A 23,799-nucleotide genomic window follows, 5' to 3' on the forward strand; every position below is an offset into this window, starting at 1 on the left:
TGAGGTGAAGCCCTCAATCATGTGCCTGTTAAACAATTTACATAATAAATCCAGAACTTGGAGATCCAGAGGGTATTGGCATGGTTTTAGTTATGTTGCTAGGGAACTCTGCCTGTGTCCTCACATGATACATTGCACTTTGTATGCGTCCGTGTGCGTGCATATGTGTGTATGTATGGAATGAGAAAAAGGAGACAGCCCATTGTTAGGTACTATAGGGGAAGACTCGCTAGACTTATCCCATAGCTAATAGGACAGAATTTGTTTACAGCAATAGTAATATGACCAAGAACAAAGCAGATGAGAAGTAGCCAGGCACGATCAAAGCACATCTAATATATCAGGTTTCTGGAACATCTGAGTCTAAGCGTTTGGTTTTCATCACGATATGTTGAGAGGTGATGCTTTAAAAGCAAGAAAGGAGAAAAGGCCAGCTCCGGGGAATGGTAACTGAGACAATTAGAAAGCAGATGTGTGCACTTGAATGCAGTTGGCCACAGTTCACAGGATCCACACTCTCTCCTGTCTGCAGCGCGGGAGAGAGTTCCCTGAAAGGTCATATAATAAAAGTCGAACCATTCTGTTCTTTGGGTTGAGTATAGATCCCCATGTTCAGGTGGCTTTTGTGAGTTGTGACTTGCTCTCCCGTGGGCACAGTTCACACTTGTCTTTGGCAGGCCATTCTAGGTGACCTTGCCACTTGCAACCCAGAAGGGAAAACACTTGCTGAGTCTGGATGTCTGACATCCAGGTGGGTTGGGAAGGTGACCCCCTGGGTGGCTGTGAGGTGTCACCCACAGAAACTGAAGGCTGGGATGAAAATAAAGGCACACTGTCTCCCCTTGGGCAGTGCATCAACTACAATCAGGATTCCCCTCCTGATAAAATGCTGCCCCTTTGTTCTGCTGCCTGCGTGTTCATCCATGTGAGACCATTCATTCAGTTTGCATCCACCTGGCACGGCTTCAGCCCCGGCAAGTGCTAGGTGCTCCCCAGCTGCCGTGGGGAGCTGCGTGCAAACAGAGCTAAGCAAAGGTCCTCAGTGTGTGCGCGCAGGCGCGCGCACACACACACACACACACACACCCTGCGTTTGTGTGCTGCGTTCTGTTTCTTGTCCCAGGGCATGCTGGGAACACGATCACACTGTCCTGCTCTTTCTGTGGTGGGGGCTGGTGCCCTTGAACTGGATTCCCCACAGTCATCAATAGGCCCGTTCATGTGGGAGGTGACAACACATTTTGCTGCAGCATTACAGGCTGCTGGGCTCAATGTGAGCATTCTTCTTAGAGTGAACAGAGGGCATGGGACTTCCTCCAGCCGGGAGAGTCACAGCCCGCACCACAGATCGAAGATACTTGATCCAGCCCATGGGGGAGCACTTAGCTTTCCTCTGTGTGGGTTAAATAAAATTTGATGAGCTAAGTTTGTGATTAAGCTCTATTGTGAGGTTTTCAGATAATGCATCACCTAATCACCGAAATCTTTGTCAGACACTATTTTGCATCTTAATCTACAAAGGAAGCCAGTGACAAGCTCCCTGACATCCTCTGTTTTCATTACAATGGATTTTTAATCATCTGAATCAATAGGAAGAATTGCCATCATCAAGATATAAACCCACCAAAAGTTCAAAACTACTTCGTGTTTGATGTTGGGACGCAGACCAAGGGAGTGTGAGCCACAGACATTGGGCTGCTGGGCTGCCCCAGCTCCCTCCCTCCCAGCTTGGCTCCAGCTGTCCCTGTCAGGGGGACAGTGTCCAGGAGGTGTCCCCTGGAGCAGAGGAGGCGGGCTTGGGGGCCAGCTGGGGAAGGTGGTCTTCAGTGCTCAGGGTCTTCAGCACTGGCTCCGGAGAAAGCTGACCAGGCTGCTCTGATGACATCACATGGATATTTTCTTTACACTTTTTTAAGATCAAAGTAGCACATGTGTATGGCAGAAAGCCAAATAGTCCGGAAGGCGTTTAATGAAAAATAGCGGCCCTTGCGTTGCTCTTCTTCCCTCTCTGGCCCACTTCCCAGAGGCAGCATCCAACCCTCCCACCCTTCTTCAGAGTTCTCTTGGTGATTACCCTCATATCTTTATTGAAGTTTGATTTGCCAACATATGTATAACACCCAGTGCTCATCCCGTCCAGTGCCCCCTTCAGTGCCCGTCACCCAGTCACCCCAACCCCCTGCCCGCCTCCCCTTCCACTACCTCTTGTTCATTTCCCAGAGTTAGGAGTCTTTCATGTTTTGCCACCCTCTCTAATTTTTCCTATACCATCATATCTTTAAATAATATGCGTGTACTAGTCCTTTGGGCAGGGGGAGGTAACAAAGTACCACAAACTGGGTGCTTCCAAGCAATAGTTCTTCTCTCGTCTGAAGGCTCCAGCGGAGGACTTACCTTGCCTCTCCCGGCTTCTGGCAGTGGCTGCCCATCCCTGGCATTCCTTGGCCTGTAGGTCATCACGCCAGCTCTACATCTGTTGTCCCACACTGCTCTTCCAGGGTGTTCTCATCTTCACATGGCATTTCCCTCGTCTTCTGAGGACACCAACCATATTGGATGACAGCCCACCCCAGTGACCTCATCTCCACTTGGTGACTGCAAAGACCCTGATTCCCACAAAGGTCACATTCACTGGAATGTATCTTTTGGGGAGAGGACACGATTCAGCCCGTAACAGCACTGTTTCTCAGCTTATAAATACTTGGCTTTGCTGCTTTGTACTAGGGCAGAGGAGGTTTCTCATCCTTGTTCAGCCCCATCTCTGCCTTGAGCTTCTTCCCTGTGGTTCTATCAGGCTTCTCAGCCCCTTCCCTTAAAGACTCTGCATAAATTTCAAACAGATTCTTGACACTTCATTTCTTACTCTGTTAACCTCAGAGAGCATCACTTAATTATCCATTAAAAACAAGAACATCAACACTTCTGATGCCTCACCTTCCAGCTTCCAGAACCTGCTGCCAGGACCAGTCATACCTGGTTTCTTCCTGGTTCCCTGAGTGGTTCAGTCCTCTGTCATCTGTCTTCAGATGCAGAATCAATATTTGTGTGTAGCTTCTGTAGATAGGATCTATGAGTGGAAAACCAATAAACGGTATTTTCATTCTTTATTATTATGCCGATGTCTGCTGGGTTATAATTCCTTGTATGCCCTCTGGGTTTTAATTAAAATGCTTTCTGCCATTTGAAGAATGACAGTATAATGTATGTTTGTAGAGTACTTTAGAATCTATATTGCATTTAATTTTAGATGGCACCATACTTTTGTAGCAGTTTGGAAACTCGATTTATTAGTACAACTTGAAATCTGTTTGTATTACATATGGAAACGAAGCTTTGTGTCTTATTAGGAAATGTTCAGTCACATGAAACAGTACCCACGTGTGTCTATTCTTTATGAGTTTTCTTTTTTTTTTTTAATTTTTTTATTTATTTATGATAGTCACAGAGAGAGAGAGAGAGAGAGGCAGAGACACAGGCAGAGGGAGAAGCAGGCTCCATGCACTGGGAGCCTGACGTGGGATTCGATCCAGGGTCTCCAGGATCGCGCCCTGGGCCAAAGGCAGGCACCAAACCGCTGCGCCACCCAGGGATCCCTCTTTATGAGTTTTTAACAGCAGGTAATTTCTTCTAAGGCAGTGCTAGTCAAACTTTTGGATTTCAAAACCAACCTACCTACCTTCCTTCCTTCCTTCCTTCCTTCCTTCCTTCCTTCCTTCCTTCCTTCCTTCCTTCTTTCCTTCCTCCTTTGTTAAGAAATGTATGTGTGCCTGTAACCAACTATGGATGATTTTAATGATGGCAATATGTAGCAAATGGTGCTGTCCTAGTACCACATGGTTTAAAACATTAACTAGGTAATCTTTGCAATATCCCTGAGAGGTAGTTAGACATTGTCTTCCCATGTTTTTTACACAGGGGAAATCCAAAATTAAGAAGCCAGTAGCCTAAGTTAATCAGCAACTCAGTTGCAAAGCAAGAAAAGGAAGTGCAGCCCATCACCTATCCTGGCTAGTAAGTGGCTTCTCTGTGTCCATATTCTCCGACTGTCAGGATTCATACCAAGCCGCTTTGGCTTTTGAAGAACTGAATGGTCTGTAGATCACATTGGCTTTCCAGTTAGAAGTGCAGAAAAGTCTTGTCCCTTGAGGTTTGGATGCTATTGTCCTTCTAGGGTCCAGTCCAGCTCTGATAGAGTAGGAAGGGCACTCTGCACCCTCAGCATGGCTGAGTTTGGTCTGTTTATTAGAAGTAATAGTCTAGATACAGCTGTCCACACTGCCATGCTATTTCATTCGTGACCAGTAACGCACACTCCAGAAATGAGTCCCCTCTAATTTATGGAGCTGGAAAAGGTGACCTGTGCTAGCCTATACTGCTCTGTGTCACTCAGCTCTTTTAGACCTTCTCCATGCCACCACTAAAGTGGGGGGACATGATATTAATCACCTGAAGTCAAGGATTGGACTAGACCTTCCTATTGTATGTAACTTGCTTCTTCTAAATGCCCGTAAGAGGAATCAGACCTGCAACCACATGCTCTTCAGGTCTGCACACTCAACAGTGGGGTCCCCAGCCAGATCCAGGTACAGGCAGGGCCCGGGTTTATAGCTTTGCATTCTGCTCCTCTTTCACCTGCTCTCATGTGACCTTTGGAAGTCCTCATGCCTCAGTGTGTGTTGTTCCTGTCTGATGGTTTTTGCTGAGATCCAGGGAATGTACTACATGTGTGCTGTCAGGTTGGTGCCTGTGGTCACCAGCTTGAAGAGGTGATCTTCATTTACTGAAACCTAACACTCAGTGTGAAGCCCAAGGATGATCTGATGCAAAGGTTTGGACGACTACATGTTGCATCTTTTCTGTAACCAGTATTTGAATGTATGTATTAGCTTATGCTACAAATGTTTGGAAGTTTTAAGTAACACTGGACTATTAAAAAACTGGCATTGATGATCATGTTCCCACTACTTGCCAAAGGAAGGTGGAATTCAGTTTGAGCACATTTTGGTTTTTGTCTGGTCATGTCATACATAGTAATTGTTATAAAGTAGAAAAACCACCAGGCATCCCTTTATCTCCCAAGCAAACATTCTAAATAGTCAGGAGTTTGCTGTACATAAAAGGAAGCTTTCTCTTACGCCGAAGCTTGCCAAGCAAATTGTGACTCCTAAAAGTAAAGCCCAAAGAATAACTTAAGCTTTCAGCGGGTAGAAAATAAACACTAACTTTATATGTATTTCAAGAACGTAAAAGGCACAGGTGGGAAATGAAGCCTCCTTGATAAGAAAGAAATACTTAGTTGGGTGGAAAAAAAAAAAAGAAAAACATTCAGCAGTTTTTGGAACTGTGCAAGTCCGGACGGTTTCTTTCCTTTTTTTTTTTTTTTTCTGGTTAGTTGCTCATAGCCACAAATATGTGTATTATTTCCTTCTTGCCCACAATTATACTAAGAATCGTCTTTCTAATATACTGGGGAATCCCAAATAAAAATCTCATTTTCCTCAAAACAGACAAGCCTTTAACTCCAGCAATTAAATTATTCAGTTATTCCTATCTAGAATGTAAAGGAAGTCATCCAGTTGTTGTAACAGAAGTCTCCCCTGACCACTTCATGTACTTTTCTCCCCAAATCTACACTGTAACCGGCTAATGTTCTTTGGGAGAGGTTTGTCCTGCCACTGATTTTTTTTAAAGATTTTATTCATTTATTCATGAGAGACACACACCCAGAGAGAGACAGAGAGACAGAGAGAGGCAGGGACATAGGCAGAGGGAGAAGCAGGCTCCATGCAAGGAGCCTGACGTGGGACTCGATCTCAGGACTCCAGGATCACTGGGCTGAAGGCAGGCACTAAACTGCTGAAGCATCCAGGGATCCCCTGTCACTGAGGTTTTGAACTAGCCCTGGGACATCTTTGGGGGACCTGTCCAGTAGAGGCTGCCCCAGTTATGCGATAGAGAGGTTGGACCATAGAGTATATTAACCCTTTTCTGAATATCAAAAGGTATTCTTATATGGGAAGTGATTATTAACTGCTTTGAATTTGTGTCTTATCCAAGCGCGTCAGAATAGTAAACCCTGCTAACTTCATAATTGGTCCTCAGGCATCAGGCCTCAGCAGCGTGGGCCCAAGCAGCCTGCCCAGGTTCTGACCTCAGCTCTACCCTTTGCTGCCTGGTTTTTGATGCTCCCTCTTCCTTATCTGCAGAGTGCCAATTAAAATAACGCCTTCCTTCTGAGTGCTGCTGTGCGTTAATAGGAGGCAAGCGCTTAGAACCGTGCCCAGCACGCCCTGAACACCATGGAAGTGGCAGCTACTCTTATTCTCTGTCACAGTGAGGGAAACGAGAAACAAATCCAAACTGTACTCAGCCCAGGAATAATTCATGTTTTTGTTTGTAGAATTGGTATCTGCTGTCTGTGCATTCACTTACAAAAAAAAAAAAAAAATCAGATCTGAAACAGCAGATGCTGGGAAGCTATTTATTTTGCCTCTTCTGCTTCCTTCTTAATTTCTGCCTGCTTCCTGCTCTAGTCTGGGTCTAGTTCTGGTGGATTTCTCTACGCAGAACCTCTGCAGAACTGACCCTGTCTCATTCACTTGGATATGGGATGAAGGAAAGCAGTGTCCAATCAGAGCTCTCCCATTAGGACATGAGGACCCTGAATCCATAAAGGGAGGTTGGGATGTTAATGAAGCAAATGAAAAAGTCCAGTGGGTGTTTTTAATTCTTGAAAGTAATTTTTCTGATTTCATCTCTTAATCATAGGAAACAAACTGAGGATCACTGGAGAGGAGGGGGCGGGGCGGACGGGGGTAACTGGGTGATGGGCATTAAGGAGGACACATGATGTCATGAGCACTGGGTGTTGTATAAGATTGATGAATCATTGACCTCTACCTCTGAAACCAAAAATATATTATATGTTAATTAATTGAATTTAAATTTTAAAAAGAGAGAGACTCCTTGGTGGCTCAGTGGTTGAGCGTCTGCCTTTCACTCAGGGCATGATCCTGGGATCCAGGATAGAGTCCCTCATCGGGCTCCTTGGGAGGAGCCTGTGTCTTGTCTTGGTCTCTCTCTCTCTGTCTCTCAGAATAAATAAATAAATCTTTTTTAAAAGCTTAAAAAAAAGAGGTACATAAACAATAAATAAATAACATTCATAGGCAATCTTAAAAAAAGTAATTTTTCTGTCCCTAAGCTATGACAGGAATGGTCAAGATTTTTACAGTTCTGTTTCCTTGTAGATTTCCTCTTCTTTGTTGCATCTCAAAATCTCAGTGAATGACAGTCTCATTGGTGTCTGTTTTGAGGTGGGAGGAAACTTAGCATCCCTGGTATTTGAGGGTTAAGAGATTGGTAGATTGGTAGAGACATAAATTGTTTTTGTCTTTAATTTCCAGATGATAAACCTAATGCTTAAGTTTACTATCTTAATGATGACTGAAAAATTGGCCTCAGCATTCAGATATAAAATATTTTTCTTAGTCATTTTTTTAAGGTTACACAGTCATGCTTGACTTAAATACTAAAATTAAAATTTCCTCCTTCTACAAATATTGAAACTTCATGTTATCTGTAAGCTGAGTTGCACAGTAATTGATTATTATAAAGAGCAATATAAATCCTCCCAGGCCAGGATTTTATTTAATTTGATTATTCATGGGTTTGTGACCCTTATTATTTGTTGTTAGTTTATTTCTATCATTTTTTAAAAAGATTTATTTATTTATTTGAGAGAGAGAAGAAATTGTAAGCGGGAGATGCAGAGGGGGAGGACGAGAGAATCTCAAAGTGTGGAGGCTGGATGCGGGGCTCAAGTCCCATAGCCCTGAAATCATGACCTGAGCTGAAACCAACAGTGGGATGTTTAACTGACTGAGCCCCCCCACCCACAGCACCCTTCCTGTCATTTTAATGTTTTACTTGGACTTAGGGACCATGTGTTGCTTCAGAAATTCTCCAAAAGACAGTAATTCCACTACTAAGTGGAAAAAACTACTTACCAGTGTTCAAAATACCTCAAAAATGCAAATAAAGAACTTTAAATTTTTTAATTTGGGTTACTGACAGATGAATATGAAAAAGAACACTCTCATAGTTTATCAGTTGATTATATGTGGAAAAAGCTTCCTTTCCACCATTAGCACTACAGCAGTTTTGAGCAGTGTATGTCTTGGTATATAAAATGAAAATATACTGCCACCACCACCGTCATCATCATATTAGCTGAACTTGTGCCCACCACAGATTTCCTGAGGCATAACCAAAGCGAGTCAGCACTTGACAAGAGAAGCAATCAATTCTAACATTGAATGGTCATGCAAAACTTTGCAAATATGTTATTTGTGATGTTCAATAATAGCAGCATTTAGTTCTCATTATTTGATTGACTCAATTCCATTTTCACCAGTCGAAGCTTTTCATTTCACTAATAGTGAATTCAAATTTACTCTCTTCTTCACATTCACAAGTGATGGGATATTTTGATGGGAAGCAAAAGCTTACTTTGTGTTTCTGCTTGCAGTGGTGATGATAGTCTCTCCAATTTCAGATATGCAGATTCCTGGTTTGATTTGTGATTCGGCATGCTCTTACCGAGGGCCTCTTTGTTAAGGAATAGAATGCACTGGTAGGAGTATGTGTTTTGGAGTCAAACTGTTCTTGGCTCAAATCCTGGCACAGAGACCTGCTTACTGTGTGGTCTTGAGCTTCCTTGTCATGCAAATACCTGACCCACAGAGCTGTCCAAGAGTTAAGAGAGAGGATGAAGATGCATGTGTATGGCCTTCCCTGGCTTCCCTTGGCATCTCTTACCTTCTCCTCCCCACTTGGGGCCCACTGTGGTAATTCCTGTCCACAGTGTGGATAGGAAGCAGAGCATAAGCTGCTTGACACCACCCTTGCCTTTAGGGAGCTAAATGTATTGTATGTTGACATCTTAAGCCAGTACCTTCACTGCAGAGGTGTTGGTTAACAACTCTGTTAAACTCAGGGGTTGACCTTTACTTTATGATTATTTCTTTTTTTCTTTTTTTTTTTTTTTAACTTTATGATTATTTCTAAGAGCTCTTCCAGACCTGACCTTTTGTGAGACTATGATATCATGAAGCTACAGGTTAAAGAATAAGAAACTAACAATAGGATATTAAATGGGCTGTATTGACCATAATAATATATCGTGAATTCAGGAAGAATCAATCAGACTTAATGACAGATTAGAAAAGATTAGCCATGGGGGCACCTGGGTGACTCAGTGGTTGAACATCTACCTTTGGCTCAGGTTGTCATCCTGGGGTCCTGGGACCAAGTCATGCATCAGGCTCCTCACGGAGATCCTACTTCTCCCTCTGCCTGTATCTCTGGCTCTCTGGCTCTGTGTCTCTCATGAATAAATAAATAAAATCTTTTTTAAAAAAGAAGAGAAAAGATTAGCCATGAATCAGAAATTACTCTAAGGTAGCATTCCCTAATGTGTCCTCTACAAAACACCTGTTCCTCAGGATTGTAAGAGGTATTAATTGATAAAAAGTTTCTGAAAATCATTTGGGAAATGCTGACTGAGGTTTCAAAAGCAAGACTTCTCAGAAGCTTTCATCTGCGCATGTGAATGGGGGAATGTAGGTAATTGTAGAAGCATTTCTAAAACATATTTTGTCATGGAATCAGAATTATTTTGCACCCAGATAACATCTTATCAGGCTAGTATTTCATGGGATATATTTAGCAAAATGCTGCTTTATAGGTTTAAACCAGGAATGATATAGAATATGGATACTGTTGACTTAACCCACTGAATATGCTGAGCATTGACCACTTACTAGGTCCCATAGAAACCAGAGATGAATGATATTCAGACTTTGCAATAAGTTTGGCGACATGGCTTCAAGTGTGGTGTTGTCTACAAAGCTAAGAGTAAGGAATGCCCTGGCAAGACCATATCCCAGCAGATTACGGACACAGAATCAATTGAGGCAATATCCTGAGGGCAAAGGGTCTTGGTTTCTGCCTTGAATGTATTTCTCTCTCTCTCAAGCTCTTAATAATGGTATTTTCATCCTGTTCACCTCCGAGAAGTGTTGAAGGTAAAATGAATGTATGGTGCCCAACCTCAGGTGGCTGGAGTGAAACCAATCAGAAGTTTCATTCAGGAGGGGATTTAACCAAATTTAGTCTGAGCTCTGCTTTCGAGTAAAAGCGTAGTGGTTTGACCACCATTTCGACACTTGGCTCCAAAGTCAAAATATAACCTAAGAAGAGAAACCTGAAAAAACAAACTACACACATAGGTAACCTGCTTCTTTATGAGGGACGCCGGAATTTAAATGTTGGCTGGACCCTGACAGCATAATCTATATTTTCATTTCTCACTGATGGGACATGAGCTAGAGGCCTGATGGCACATTTTACTGGGATGAACCTTTCCTTCTCACTCACAGGTCTGTGGACTAGTTCACCACTGGATTTTTCTGCCTCTTAGGCCTTAGGAAACATTTTGGCAGGTTGCACCGTTATTTTGCTCATGTTGTGAGTAGCATTTCTCTGACCTTTTGTTATTTACTGAAACAGTCCGGCCTGTTTTCTTTTAAGAGAAGCGTGAAATGAAGGGGAGTCAGTCAGCATAGGCTGACTTTGGTGTCAGAAGCCTGAAGGCTGCTCAGCTCCGAGTATACTTTTAAAGTTAGGGGGTCGTTGGCCTCCTCATGTTTATTCTCATGATTTTAAGGGGTCTTTTGGGGGTGGTTTTTTTCCCCCTCACTAATGCAGATCATTTACTTAAAACATTTCACCACATCTGAAAACACAATCCCCTAAGAGTTTTCTTCTGATGCCTTGAGCGCAGTGGGCTGTCCAAAGCCTCTCCTGTTTTGAACAGTGGCATGACTTACTCCAGGGAAAGACAGCTCCAGATTGATGATTTGGTGACAGGGCAGCTCTCACTCCTGAGCACTCACCACCCTTAGGAGCCTACATGGTGGAGGCAGTGACATCATCCAGGACATTCTCAGTGTCTCATGGCAGGCTCCTTCTGTGTCCTTTCTACCTACTTGTGCCACCATACCCATCAGCCCTGTCTCCCTAGTGCTTTTCTGTCTGCTGCCAAGGGATTCCCCATTCACTGCAGGCTGACTTACGAGGGTAAAGGAAACATCAAGATCCCATTACATCTTTGGAAATGAGAAAGTGTGTGTGTGTGTGTGTGTGTGTGTGTGTGTATTCAGATAGATGCTTGTTCCTGCCTCCCTGTCTATCTACTTACCTGCTACTTGTCTCTTTTTACCTCAGACAGAAAATTCAGCAGGAATCATGTCTTTTTTTTTTTTAAGATTTTATTTATTTATTTGAGAGAGTGTGTGCATGTGTGCGAGTGAGAGAGCATGAGCAGAGGGAGAGGAAGAAGCAGACTCCTTGCTGAGCAGGAGCCCGACATGGGGCTTGATCCCAGGACCCTGGGATCATGACTGGAGCTGAAGGCAGATGCTTAACCAACTGGGCCATCCAGGCACCCCTGAAATGTATTTTCATTGGGATTCCCATAGCTCTTGAACTCAGCTGCTACCATTATAAACCACCAGTCAAATTTTTGTCTTGTTGATTCTCTTAGCCAAACGTAAAATGACCTTGGCATATGTAAACCAGCCTGAATGATTGTTAGTGAAGGCACTGTGTCATTTATAATGATCCGTGTGTTTGAGAATTGCCATGGTCTAATGGCCATTGTTTTAGAGATGTGTTACTTGTTTTCTCAGCCCTCCAGTCAGTAAGTAGTCACTGTACTGTCCTCAGTGTTAGGGATACACTGGCAAACAGAAGGGACAAACTGCTCCTGGAGTTCATACCTGAATGCAGAGATACAGCTGATAAATGAGTAAAGCAAAAGGTAGGGTGATGGTAGACAACAAAAAGGATAACCCTTTCTGATGCCATACAACTTCGGGGGGGGGGGGGGGACAGACAGGTTTGACTTGAGTGTCACAGGGGATCTTGCTTTGGCCCCAGACCTGTAAGATGAAGCGTAAGATGAAGCAGAGCCATGAGAAGTCCTGCAAGAAGCTTGTGGAAACAGAGAAAAAAGAGCAAAGTCTTGGCCTGGATTAGCCTCCTCTCTCCTCCCTGTTTCTTAGCTAATAATAGCCTTATCTTTATGTTTGCCCCTTGGAGCTAGAACCTGATTACTCTAATCCTCTATGTCATTAGGAATACCCATGTAACAGCTGAAATGTGCTGTCTTACCAGAACGCTGGTTGAGATGCCCAACACTGGTGAACCGGGTGTGAGCCATTCAGAACCCATCATCCCTCTCAGCCCCTCCCAACAGCCCTCCTATTCAGAGAGGCCACGATGTACAGATGAGAAAATAGGTTGATGTTATTTCTCAGAGAAAGGTCATAGGAAATGCTTTAAAATTCTGTGAGTAGAAAAAGAAGCAGCGTAGATCTTCAAATGTAGTGAGGCTAAGATGGGCAAGCTACTGCCAGACAAATGCTAACTTTGTCGTGCCACTTTTTAAACTTTTTGTTTTGCAATAAATATAGACTCACAGGAAGTTGCAAAAATAGCACAGAGAGGTCCCATGTACTCTTCATCTGTCTTCCCCCAATGGTAGCGGCTTGCCTAACTCTAGCTTAGAGTATAATGTATATAGTATATACATTACCACCACCAGGAAATTGATGTGAGTGACATCTCCAGAGCTTCTTCAGATTTCACCAGTTCTTACATGCATTCATTCATGTGTGGGCTGATGAGTGGACTTCACCCCATGTCTAGATTCCTGTAACCACCTTCCCATCAGGATACAGAACTGTTCCATCACCAACAAGAAACCCCCTTGTTTCATGGCATGTTTCATGGCGCTTTTGTGTATGAGGAATAGCCTCAGAGATTCTCCTGCATCTCTGGTGGATCATATCCTGGATGAATCTGTCGGGAGCTTGGATAAGTCTCTGAAATCTATTGCTTGGTTTGCCTGCTGTGGAATTTGTAACCGACTTACAAATAGAGATCCTCTGACTGACTTGTACGAATGCATCTACAAGCCCAGCACAAAAAAAAAAAAAAAAAAAAAAAAAAAAAGCAGAACCCACAGGTTTGAATAAATAACCCTGACTTCCATCATAGGACCCATCAGTGATACCCAGTTCACTGAAGAGGCCAATACCAGTTGTGTGACCTCAGTCGTTTACTTCTAAGAAGAACAAAACCTGGGCAGCCCCGGTGGCGCAGCGGTTTAGTGCTGCCTGCAGCCCAGGGCGTGATCCTGGAGACCCTGGATCAAGTCCCATGTCAGGCTCTTTGTATGATGCCTGCTTCTCCCTCTGCCTGTGTCTCTGCCTCTCTCTCTCTCTGTGTCTATCATGAATAAATAATAAAATCTTAAAAAAAAAAAAAAAGAAGAACAAAACCCTTTCTGATGCCATACAACTTCGGGAACATAATCCCTATGCAAGGGCTTTTCCTACAGTATTTCTTGAAGATGGCTGGGGAACACCTCAGGAGTGGGTTAATGGGTTACCTGGTGACTGGGTGCATTCCTCATGCAAGAGAGAACAGATTACCGGAGAACTGCCCCTTTGTGTGTGGCGGGAAGAAAGCTTTAGGACGTGTGTTCAGTGAGAACTGGTGGTGCAGGCTGACAGGGAGGCAGCTATAAACAGATTGAGGGAGAGACAACGGACTTAAGAGAAAACATCTGCCTGCTGCCTCTGACATCCAAAAGCTGCATCTGTGGCCTAGGATCAGGCTCGTAATGCTTAAAAAAGGAATGTGAAGGGGCCCAGCATGGGCTCTGAAAGTTTCTTTTTTTTCCTCGAGATTTTCTGTTTGCTTTGCCCAGAGTGCTGCCAGGGACCGATGGACGGGAGACACCCACATGGCCCTGTCTCCTGACGCTGAAGTAGCAGCCCTCCTTAGCAGCTAACTTGTGAGTGACTGGTTTAAAAGACATCTTTACCTGTTCTAGGCACACTAATCAGAGGAGCCCACTTACTTGGCTTACATGAACCCTTTGGAAATTTCAAGATGGACTCTTGAAAGATCTTGCATTTCAAGGAGAAGTTTTTGGTATGAAAGAAGCTGGAAACCAGAAGAGAGAAACAGATCGTGTTCTCATGGAGCCTCAGAAGAGATGAAGAGCATCTCTCTCAATGTTAAATTGAGCTTAACATCTATCCAATACGTCCTGTGATTTATGCATTATTTTTTTCTCTTCAGTTGGTAGTTTGTGTCCTGTACACACAGCACAGCCCAAGAGGTTGATTCAAAGGAAATAAAGATCAGGTGTTCTGCATCCTTATGCCAGTGCTCGGTTTCTTGGGGGTGGAAGCAAAAGAGGATCCTGACTAACGAGTTCTGTCCTTTACTCCTGGGCCTCAGGCCTTGCCTCTGCTGCTCACACAACCTTCCCAGCAGGTTGCTGATTCATTGACACTTCATGGTCAGTGGCTTTTCCTATGGGGAATGTCACCTGCACTGTTGTAATGGAGACGGAGGGAGTTGTCCTAAGTATTGTAAACAGCCTTGTTGGCCATATCACAGTCCTCCCCAGCTTTATACTTCCCTCTCAGTGTCTACTCCACATGATCCCCCTCTGAACTCCTGTGTTGATTCTTAGACGTCTTTTCAACCCCCAAGTCAAGATGGTAAGAAGCTCCTGTGTCCCATTGCCACACGGCATATAAGCAGTTCAAAATTTTATGAAATAGGAATTAAGTCAGTGTAAATAATATTACTTTGGGTACATGATGCTTTTGGCTAGAGCTCCATTCTGCATAACGCCGAGAATGGCCTCTGTATTTTGTAGCAGAGTGGAGGAGGGGATGTTGCACTGAGGAGTGAGTGATAATAAGGCAAGACTACAAGGGTAGGAAATTGAATAAATAAAGGAGAGGACCTGGGGATGGTTGTGCAGTAGTGTTGCAGAAAGAGCAGTAAGGGACAGACACTTGCTCCTTATGCTCAGAATCTATGGCATAATTCATTTTCTACTCTTGAACACAGGCACGTGATTGATTCTCAACATTTGTTGAAATAAATTAGGGCTTACAGGGACGCCTGGGTGGCTCAGGGGTTGAGTGTCTGCCTTTGGCTCAGGATGTGATCCCGGGTCCGGGGAGTGAGTCCCGCATCAGGCTCCCTGCAAGGAGCCTGCTCTGCTTCTCCCTCTGCCTGTGTCTCTGCTTCTCTCTTTCTGTCTCCTATGAATAAATAAATAAAATATTTTTTTAAAAAAAAAAGTAAAATAAATTAGGACATACAGAGTATGTCCTCTGTTCTACACATTTCTCATATATATGTGTGTGTGTATATATATATATATATATATATATATATATATACTTTAGCCCTGTGTTTAAAAAAAAAAAGGATAAGCTACTATAAAGTCAGATAATTTGCCTCAAGTCATGTCACATAGGTTGAATGTGGTAGATTTTTTTAAAGATTTTATTTATTTATTCATAGAGACACAGAGAGAGAGAGAGAGAGAGAGGCAGAGACGCAGGCAGAAGGAGAAGCAGGCTCCATGCACCGGGAGCCCAACGTGGGACTCGATCCTGGGTCTCCAGGATCACACCCCGGGCTGCAAGTGGCGCTAAACCGCTAAGCCACCAGGGTTGCCCCAAATGTGGTAGATTTGAACTCAGGTGTTTTGAGCCCCCAATGGTACCTTCTATTTGCAAGTCAGTGGTTTCTCATTTTCTTAAGGCGCAGGATCCTTCTGATTTTTTGAACCTGATCTAGGTGCTGAGGAGAGGCTCGGAAAGGCTCATTCTTCATTTTTTCTTTCTTACAAGAAATCTCTAGAACTGTTTCATGATACCATGGGGATGGCAGACAGTTTCAAGATCCACACCTTCAGAGTAGCCCATCTCAAAGAATGTCTGTGGGTGCTCATTTGTATGTTGTGGGCTCTGTATTTCCTCCTACCTTGAAAACAACTGGTTGAATTTTTCCAAATCAAGCAGTCAGCCTTCCAATTTTGTATCCTTTGAGTTCCCACTGCAGTTCAGATCTGGCATCCCTTTTTAAAAAAATTGTATTTTGCACCAAGGTGGCTGGACAGGGAGGGAAAGAATAGGGTGGGTGGGGCACTCTTAAACCAGGTCAGGGTGACAGGCTAGGACATCTTGTTTTCATCAAATTCTCGTAGCTACCCTTTACTTCTCTGTGTGTTTGCTGGGCTTTTGAGATTTCTGTTGTGTTCTTTGTAGCTGGACGTTTTCCAGAGGGTCATCAAGAAAAAGGAGGACGTATCGTTTGCGTTAATAACCTTTGGCAGTAAAATCAGACCAAATGATTTGGTAAAGAGCGGGAATGAGGGAGGTGCATTTATTCCCCCTTTCCAGGAAAGTGTCCAGTTCACCATGCCCCAGCACTGGACTCTTCACCCAGTAACTCTGAGATCTTGTATCAGGTTTACTCAATAATGATGAGGTCAATGGCAAAATGACTACCCCATTTTTGAGGAATAAGAATTGTTCCTTTTAAAGGCATATGATAAAATAAGTGAACATGAAATACATTTGGAGTAGCAGCTAATTTCTGTATGTACTTTCCTGGTGGGTTTTTTTTTTTTTTTTTTAAGTGGATTCACTAATGTGGAGTTCGAAAACAACTATTAAATATCTACATTTTCTGCACTTTATCTAATTATTGATAATCATAGGGAACATATGAAAATTTAGAGAATATACTAAGGTTTATGGCAGAGATAAAGACCAAAGATCAGGGATTCAAAAATCATGGCCTGTGAGCCAAATCTGGCTTGCTACTTATTTTTGTAAATAAAGTTTTATTGGAACACAGCCATGCTCATTTATTTATGGATTGTCTGGGGCTGTTTTCCTATCATAACAGTAGAGTTGAATAGTTATGATAGAAACCATATATCTTAAAATATTTACTATGTGGCCCTTTATTAAAAAAGTTTTCCAGTGATGCCTGGGTGGCTTAGTGGTTTAGTGCCTGCCTTTGGCCCAGGGCATGATCCTGGAGTCCCGGGATGAAGTCCCACATCCAGTTCCCTGTGGGGAGCCTGCTTCTCCCTCTGCCTGTGTCTCTGCCTCTCTCTCTGTGTCTCTCATGAATAAATAAATAAAATCTTTAAAAAAAAAGTTTTTCAACCCATGCCATAGACGTTTCCGTGATATTTATTTACTCACTGCTTTTGTGGACATTATGTTACAGACACTCTGGGGGAATATAAAGATGAATAAAACACTCCCTAATGTCCAAGAACTTACAATGTAACAGAGACATGTACTGACCAGGTGGACTGCAACACCTGGTACAGATGAGAAATAATTAAATTGCTGTGTGATTCGAAGATGGTGAAGGCCCCCGACAATGGGAAGGAATTGGGACCAGCCAGAGGATATCGCTTTCATAACTGTGGCTCTCAGCGATTTCCCAACGGGAACTTCATGAGAAGTAAGAGTCATTTCCTTCATGGAATTTTATAAATTGTAGTATCCAAAAGGTGGAAGTGATTTAAGATATTACTTAGTGTCCAAATTTCTTTATCTGGAAGCATATTTCCCCTGTAATTACGGGGAAATCATATATCTAGAAATTTTTTTTTTTTTTTTTAAGATTTAAAGGAAGGCTTCCTTCGTTAGGGTGGGAAGACAGAAGAAATTCTTTTTCTTTTTTACTAACTGCTCACTGAATGAAATGGTCTGGGTCTTAACAAAGGGATCTTGACAGGAGACTCAAATGTCAGATGGATTAAAAACAAGGTAAAATTATAGAACCCAGCAGTGAATAATCATGACTCAGTGAGTTATACCTCTTTCCTCTCCAAAATGCCACAGTGAACAAGAGGACATGGAGCTTTTGGTAAAAGTGCGAGTCAGATGCCACCACACCCTGGGAAGATTGCGTGCAGAAAGCTTCTTGAACCCTCCCAGGATTAATGTGTGCCTCTTCATTTCTGACCTGCTTGAGGGCAGGGTTCGTGCCTTTTTGATTTTTGTATCGACCATAGTACCTACCGTATTATTTATGTTTTCCAAATATCTATTGGATTAGCTTTTCTATTATCTATTATCTATCTGTTATCTATTGGGTTAGCCAGAGTTGAAGGCAGACCTGAAGGGTGCATTCAGAAGCTCAGTGGCTGATTTTGTTCAAGGACCCAAGAATTTCAGGTAGCTAAAAATGAAACAAGTGAGACTCTTTCCATTCTGCTTCCATCAGAGGAGCAGAATTGTTGGCCAAACTCTGGCCACCCATTCTCTATACTCGTGACGATAAAGATGCCAGAGAGAGTGCAGCTTAGTTGTGTTTGGGAATACAACACTGGGAAGTTCTCTCCACTAAAAGATTGTATTTTGCCTCATAGACCCTGTCTGGACTGAAAGCTTACCCCTGACAGGTCACTTTAATCTTAGGAAGCCCCAAGCCAGATGAGTTTGTATTTCCTGCGTCTATGTAGGAGAGTGCCCTGGAGCTGGCCACCTGACCGCAGCGTCCCCTGGGGCTGTGGCCTCTCCTCCCCAAGAAGCCCAAACCACACTGTCTCCGAATATTTCCCACTGCTGGCTTTCACAATAGGCTGGGGGCCAGGAGCCAGGCGTGTGCCCGGGAGAGAACCTGTGGGAGGGGGACAGAGTCTGGAAGGTCACCTGGCTTGCCCGAAGGGGGCTGTCCAGCCCTTGCGTGTGAATCACACGCTCCGGGGCATCTTCTGACAAAGACACAGTCACTGGGGGCACACTCCAGGGCCGTATTCTATCAAAACCATCTAAATAAACAGAGACGCTGCCGTCTCCTCCAAGCCCCACGGTGTATTTATGAATGGGATTGCTTCATCGTCGTCGTCTTTTCGTGTCGGTAGCTGGAAGTCAGAAAGCATTACCTCTAAAATGGGGAAAAAAAACACCGCGATCGCCTGCCTCTTCCAGCCAGCTGCGGCCGTAACCAGCAAACAGAATTACTTCACCCGTCGTCATGGGCCCCCTCCCTGTGGGATCTTTCCTGAGTTTCTGATTTATAACGCTCACTTTTGAAGGCCTCGAAATGCGTAGGTGAGATTAAATTACTGATTATCCCGAAGTCCTGTTTTCACTGGAGCCTTTCTGGACGGCCGCAGATTCCGTCCCGTTTCAAGCATTCGGTGGCATGAATCCACTCGGTTTCTGCCCACATCACTGCATTCCTGGGATGCCTTTACAGGCCTTCGCAAGATCATCTGACAGCCGCCTGTGGGGTCAATGAACTTTATACATAATTAAACATTCGCAGTTAGGAGAATTAATTTTTTTTTTTCTCCCCGAGAAGCAGAGAAAGAGCCCTTGCTATGTGGCCCTCCTTTAGTGAGTAGAAGTTCTGGGGCGCAATCGGGCTAGTTTCACATGATTTAATGCTGAACCGAGGAAGAAAGTGATTGCATCCTCTACCAGGCCTCACAGAACGGTCACCACCCACACTGTTTATTCAGACTCGGATCTTGGCCATTTGGGGTTTAAGCCAGAAGAAAGGGGGAAAAAAAATCCAACCCTGGAATGAACGCTTTGGAAACTCTGTATTCTTCATGAAATAAGGCCAACGATTCTTTAAAAAAAAATCTATTTAAAATCAATTACGAGGCTCCTATTTTCATTTATAATGGATTGTTAGCAACAGCTAATTTTCTCCGTTTCCATCCAGCTTTGGGGTTGAGGCTGGAATTGGAATCATGGCTCTGTTTTGCCTGGGTATCTGATGCTACCACCGAACTATGTGTGGGTAATTGGGCAACTCTGACCTTTGACCAGCTTTCCATAAAACAACAAGGAAAGGTGTGAGGAGGCAAAGGATCACATGAAAACAAGCCCGAGGGCTGGCAGTAAGGGGAAGAAGATAGACAGGAGGTGTATATAATAATGAGAAGAGTAGGGGAAGAGGCTGGACCCCATGCCTGGGAAGAGGGCCGACCAGGCACCAGGTCCTTCTGTCTCTAGGCAGGATTGCAAAAAATGGTCTCTGATATGTGAGGTTGTATTGGGTTTCTAAAGATCTCTAGAGGAGATTCTGGAACGTCCCTTGGTTATCCACCCTACGATTTGGCAGTTCCTACAGCCAGGAAATTCTTTCTTATTTCTAGCCTAAAATGTGCGTGTAGTGCTGCTGAGTTCTTGGTCGGGAACCCACCCCTCCCCCTCGTCCTCACCTCCCCACAGCGTGTATGACTGCAGGGGTGGAATAGGGCATATTCCTTGCTGCTTAGTTAAAGCTACAGTCATGTGACCTCCATACCTAACAGTTCCCAGACTCCCAAGAGTGGGGATGTGGGGGGAGCAGGGCGGAGGAGTAGTGTTTATTGACTTCCAGACACCAAGTACTATTACTGGGTATTTGGTGTATGTCACCAGGGGGAAGGAACATGACTGGGACATGTCCAGGACTGAGCCTCAAAACCATGTGCAAATATTAAATGCAGAAGCTCTCTTTCAGATTTTAAGAGAAAAGGGAAAACAAATCCTGAAAAACAGGGGAAGTAGATTCTAGAATTTCACTGGCCTCGAGATGGCAGTCCACCTTCTCAGTTTGAAATAAGAAGAGCTGAAAGGCAGAGCCTGTAAGGGACCAGTCCCGGACCGGATCTCAAGGCTGGTGTCCCCACTGCAGCATCCTGTTTGCACAGGGTGCTGGGCTGTGAAGGCAAAGTGACCAGAGCCGAGGTCACTTTTCTCACTTCCTCCTCCTTAGCAGGTGCATAATGAATGGTCAGCCTCTCCACGAAAGAATTACAGGATTCATTGAAAAGCTGTCAGATGACCGGGGCACCCTGTCTTCTTCCCTTTTTATCAAGTTATGTCATTGCCCTTCCTCAGGCTGCGGTCTGTTCCAGAAGGGAAGAGGTTGTCTTCTCCTTTGCCAGCCTCCCCTACCCTCTGTTGCGCCATGGTCTAGTTCCCTGTGTTATATAAAGTACTGAATGATTGGAGCAAGCATCTCAATGTGATGTTGGCGGGTAGGTGGGGGGTACTCAGAGCCCTCTGATGGTAAACTATGTGCCCCCCTGCCCACTCCTCCATCACCTCCATCATCTGTCAATAATCGTAACACTTGCCCTGGCTGCCTAAGAGCTCCTAGTGGTAATAGCTATTGGCATCTTTAAAATGTGCAGAACACGGTATTTTTTTTATTATGAACAATTTCAGGCAAACAGGAAATAGGGAGAATGAGATAGCAAATGCATGTGTACTATCATTTTGTCATATCTTTATGCCATACGTGCTTCAGGTTTTCCCACCCACCTGTGAAAAGGGGAGAGAGAGATAAAGCCCTTCCTGGGCCCATCATTCCCCCTCTTCCTTCCCAGCTTCAATTTAAATTTGATGCTTATTACTTTACCATGAGGGATTGCATCTTTGACACATATGTATCCATAGACAGTATGTGTATTTTTAAATGTTTTTAAACGTTATCTAAGTGATATCATCAGGTTTATGTTCTGCATTATGTGCATAAGATCAGCCTGTTGAGAAAGATGTACCTCTACCTTAATACATGTTTCATGCTGTATAGTATTCAATCAAAGGAAGGACATTAAAGTTGTTTCTAACTTTTAAAATGCCCTTTGAAGGATATTATAGTTGTTTCTGACTCTGTGACATTACAGGCAATGCTACAACATGCACATGTGCTTTGCACCATGTGGAAGAGTTTCTCTTGGGTGTGTGTGTGTGTGTGCGCGCACCACATTTAAAAAATTTTTTTATAGGGGCGCCTGGCTAGCCCGGTTGGTAGAGCATGTGGCTCTTGATCTCAGGGTTATGAGTTGAAGCCTCACACTGGGTGTAGAGATTGCTTAAAAATAAAATCTCTTAAGATTTTATTTATTTATTTATTTATTAGAGAGAGAGCGCAAGCCCGGGTGGGGGGGGGGGGCAGAGGGAGGGAGAGAGAAGCAGGCTCCTCCCTGAGTAGGGAGCCCAACACGAGGCTTGATCCCAGAACCCTGAGATCATGACCTGAGCCCAAAGCAGACTGAGCCACCCAGGTGCCCCCAACATAAAATATTTAAAAGAAAAAAAAAGGGGGGTTTACAGCATGTGTTAGATTTAGTCTCTTTCTACCTCATTCTGATCTCATCCCTTCTCAAAGGCAAAGATGCAGATGTGCAGTTTCTGGGTGTGAGGGGAGAAACGTCATCAGCTTTGGTATGTGTTGCCTGATTGCTCTCTGAGCAATGTGGGAGGGTTCTCCTTGCTCCACATCTTCTCCAACTTGGCATCATCAGGCTTTTATATGTTGCTTATCTGATTGGTTGTAAAGGTATCTCACTGTGGTATTGATTTATATTTCTCTGATTTCTGGTGAAGTTATGCTTTTCTTTCTCATGAACGTTGGTAATGGGGGTTTCTTATTCTACATACTGCCAGTTGGTAGACTTCGATCAATTTTTTTGTAGTGGGTTGTTTTCTTTTTTCTTAAAGATTAAAAAAATCCTGGATTTTAAAAAAATTCCATTACAGTTAACATATAGTGTTATGTTAGTTTCAGGTGTATATTATAGTGATTCAACAATTTTGTATATTACTCAGTGCTCATCATGATTAAGTGTACTCTTTACTCACCTTCACCCATTTCACCCATCTCCTCCACCCACCTCTTCTCTGGTAAGCATCAGTTTGTTCTCTATAGTTAAAAGTCTCTTTTTTGGTTTGTTTCTTTTTTTCTTTGTTCATTTGTTTTGTTCTTAAATTCCACATATGAGTGAAACCACATGGTATTTGTCTTCCTCTGACTGACTTATTTCATGTAACATTATACTATCTAGATCCATCCATGTTGTTGCAAATGGCGAGATATCTTTCTCTACTTATGGCTGAGTAGTATTCCATTGTGTGGAATATGTATTTACATGTATATGTTTATATACGTACACTGTCCCGTCTTTATGCATTCATCTATCGATGGACACTTGGACCACTTCCATAATTTGGTTATTGTAAATAATGCTGCACTAAGCATAAGGGTGCATATATCTTCTCAAATTGGTGTTTTCATATTCTTTGGGTAAATACCTAGTAGTGGAGTTTCTAGATCATATAGTAATTCTCTTTTTCATTTTTTGAAGAACCTCATACTATTTTCCACAGTGGCTGCACCAGTTCACATTCCTACCAACAGCACACAAGGGTTCCTTTTTCTCCACATCTTGTCAACGTTTGTTTCTTGTGTTTTTGATTTTAGCCATTCTGACAGGTGTGAGGGATAGCTCATTGTGGTTTTGATTTGCAATTCCCTCACGGTGAGTGATGTTGAACATTTTTTTCATGTGTCTATTGGCCATCTGTATGTCTTCCTTGGAGAAATGTCTGTTCATGTCTTCTGCTCATTTTTAAATCTGATTGTATTTTTGATATTGAGTTGTATAAGTTCTTTATATATTTTGGATACTAACCCATATTGGATACGTGATTTGAGAATATCTTCTCCCATTTTGTAGGTTACCTTTTAGTTTTGTTGATTGTTTTCTCTGCTGTGCAGAGGCCTTTTATTTTGATGTAGTCCTGACTGGATTTTTTTTTTTTAATCTTCTCTCAGTCTGTTTCTTGCCTTTAAGCTTTGTCTTTTTGGGATCTTTTTTCACAAGAGTTTTAAAATCCAATTTATCACCACTTTTTCCTGTCTCTTGTTTGTTTATTTGCTATTGTTTATCATTCCCTAGCCTGAGATTATAAAAATAGTGACTGTATTTTTTTCTAAATATTTTGAAGTTAACTATAATTCTCTTGGAACTCATTTGTGGATATAGTGTGAGTTTGAGATCTATTTTTTTCCCATATGAATAACCAGTTGTCC

At 43.1% G+C, this 23,799-nt stretch overlaps 1 protein-coding gene across 4 annotated transcripts in view; it reads left to right on the plus strand.

Moving 5' to 3' along the window:
• BCL2 (BCL2 apoptosis regulator) overlaps positions 1 to 23,799 on the plus strand; it is a 169,943-nt gene that overhangs the window by 52,454 nt on the left and 93,690 nt on the right. The window contains exon 3 of one of the 4 annotated variants that reach the window (XM_049112176.1): positions 13,967 to 15,165. The exons of the other annotated variants lie outside the window; for them this stretch is intronic. Within the exon in view, the coding sequence (XP_048968133.1) occupies positions 13,967 to 13,975 (9 nt within the window). The 3' untranslated portion in view covers positions 13,976 to 15,165. Of the gene's footprint in view, positions 1 to 13,966; positions 15,166 to 23,799 lie in introns of those variants that run through there. 4 annotated transcript variants of the gene reach the window in all.

Source organism: Canis lupus, chromosome 1 (genome assembly GCF_003254725.2).
Source record: "Canis lupus dingo isolate Sandy chromosome 1, ASM325472v2, whole genome shotgun sequence".
In the NCBI taxonomy this organism is placed as follows: domain Eukaryota; kingdom Metazoa; phylum Chordata; class Mammalia; order Carnivora; family Canidae; genus Canis; species Canis lupus.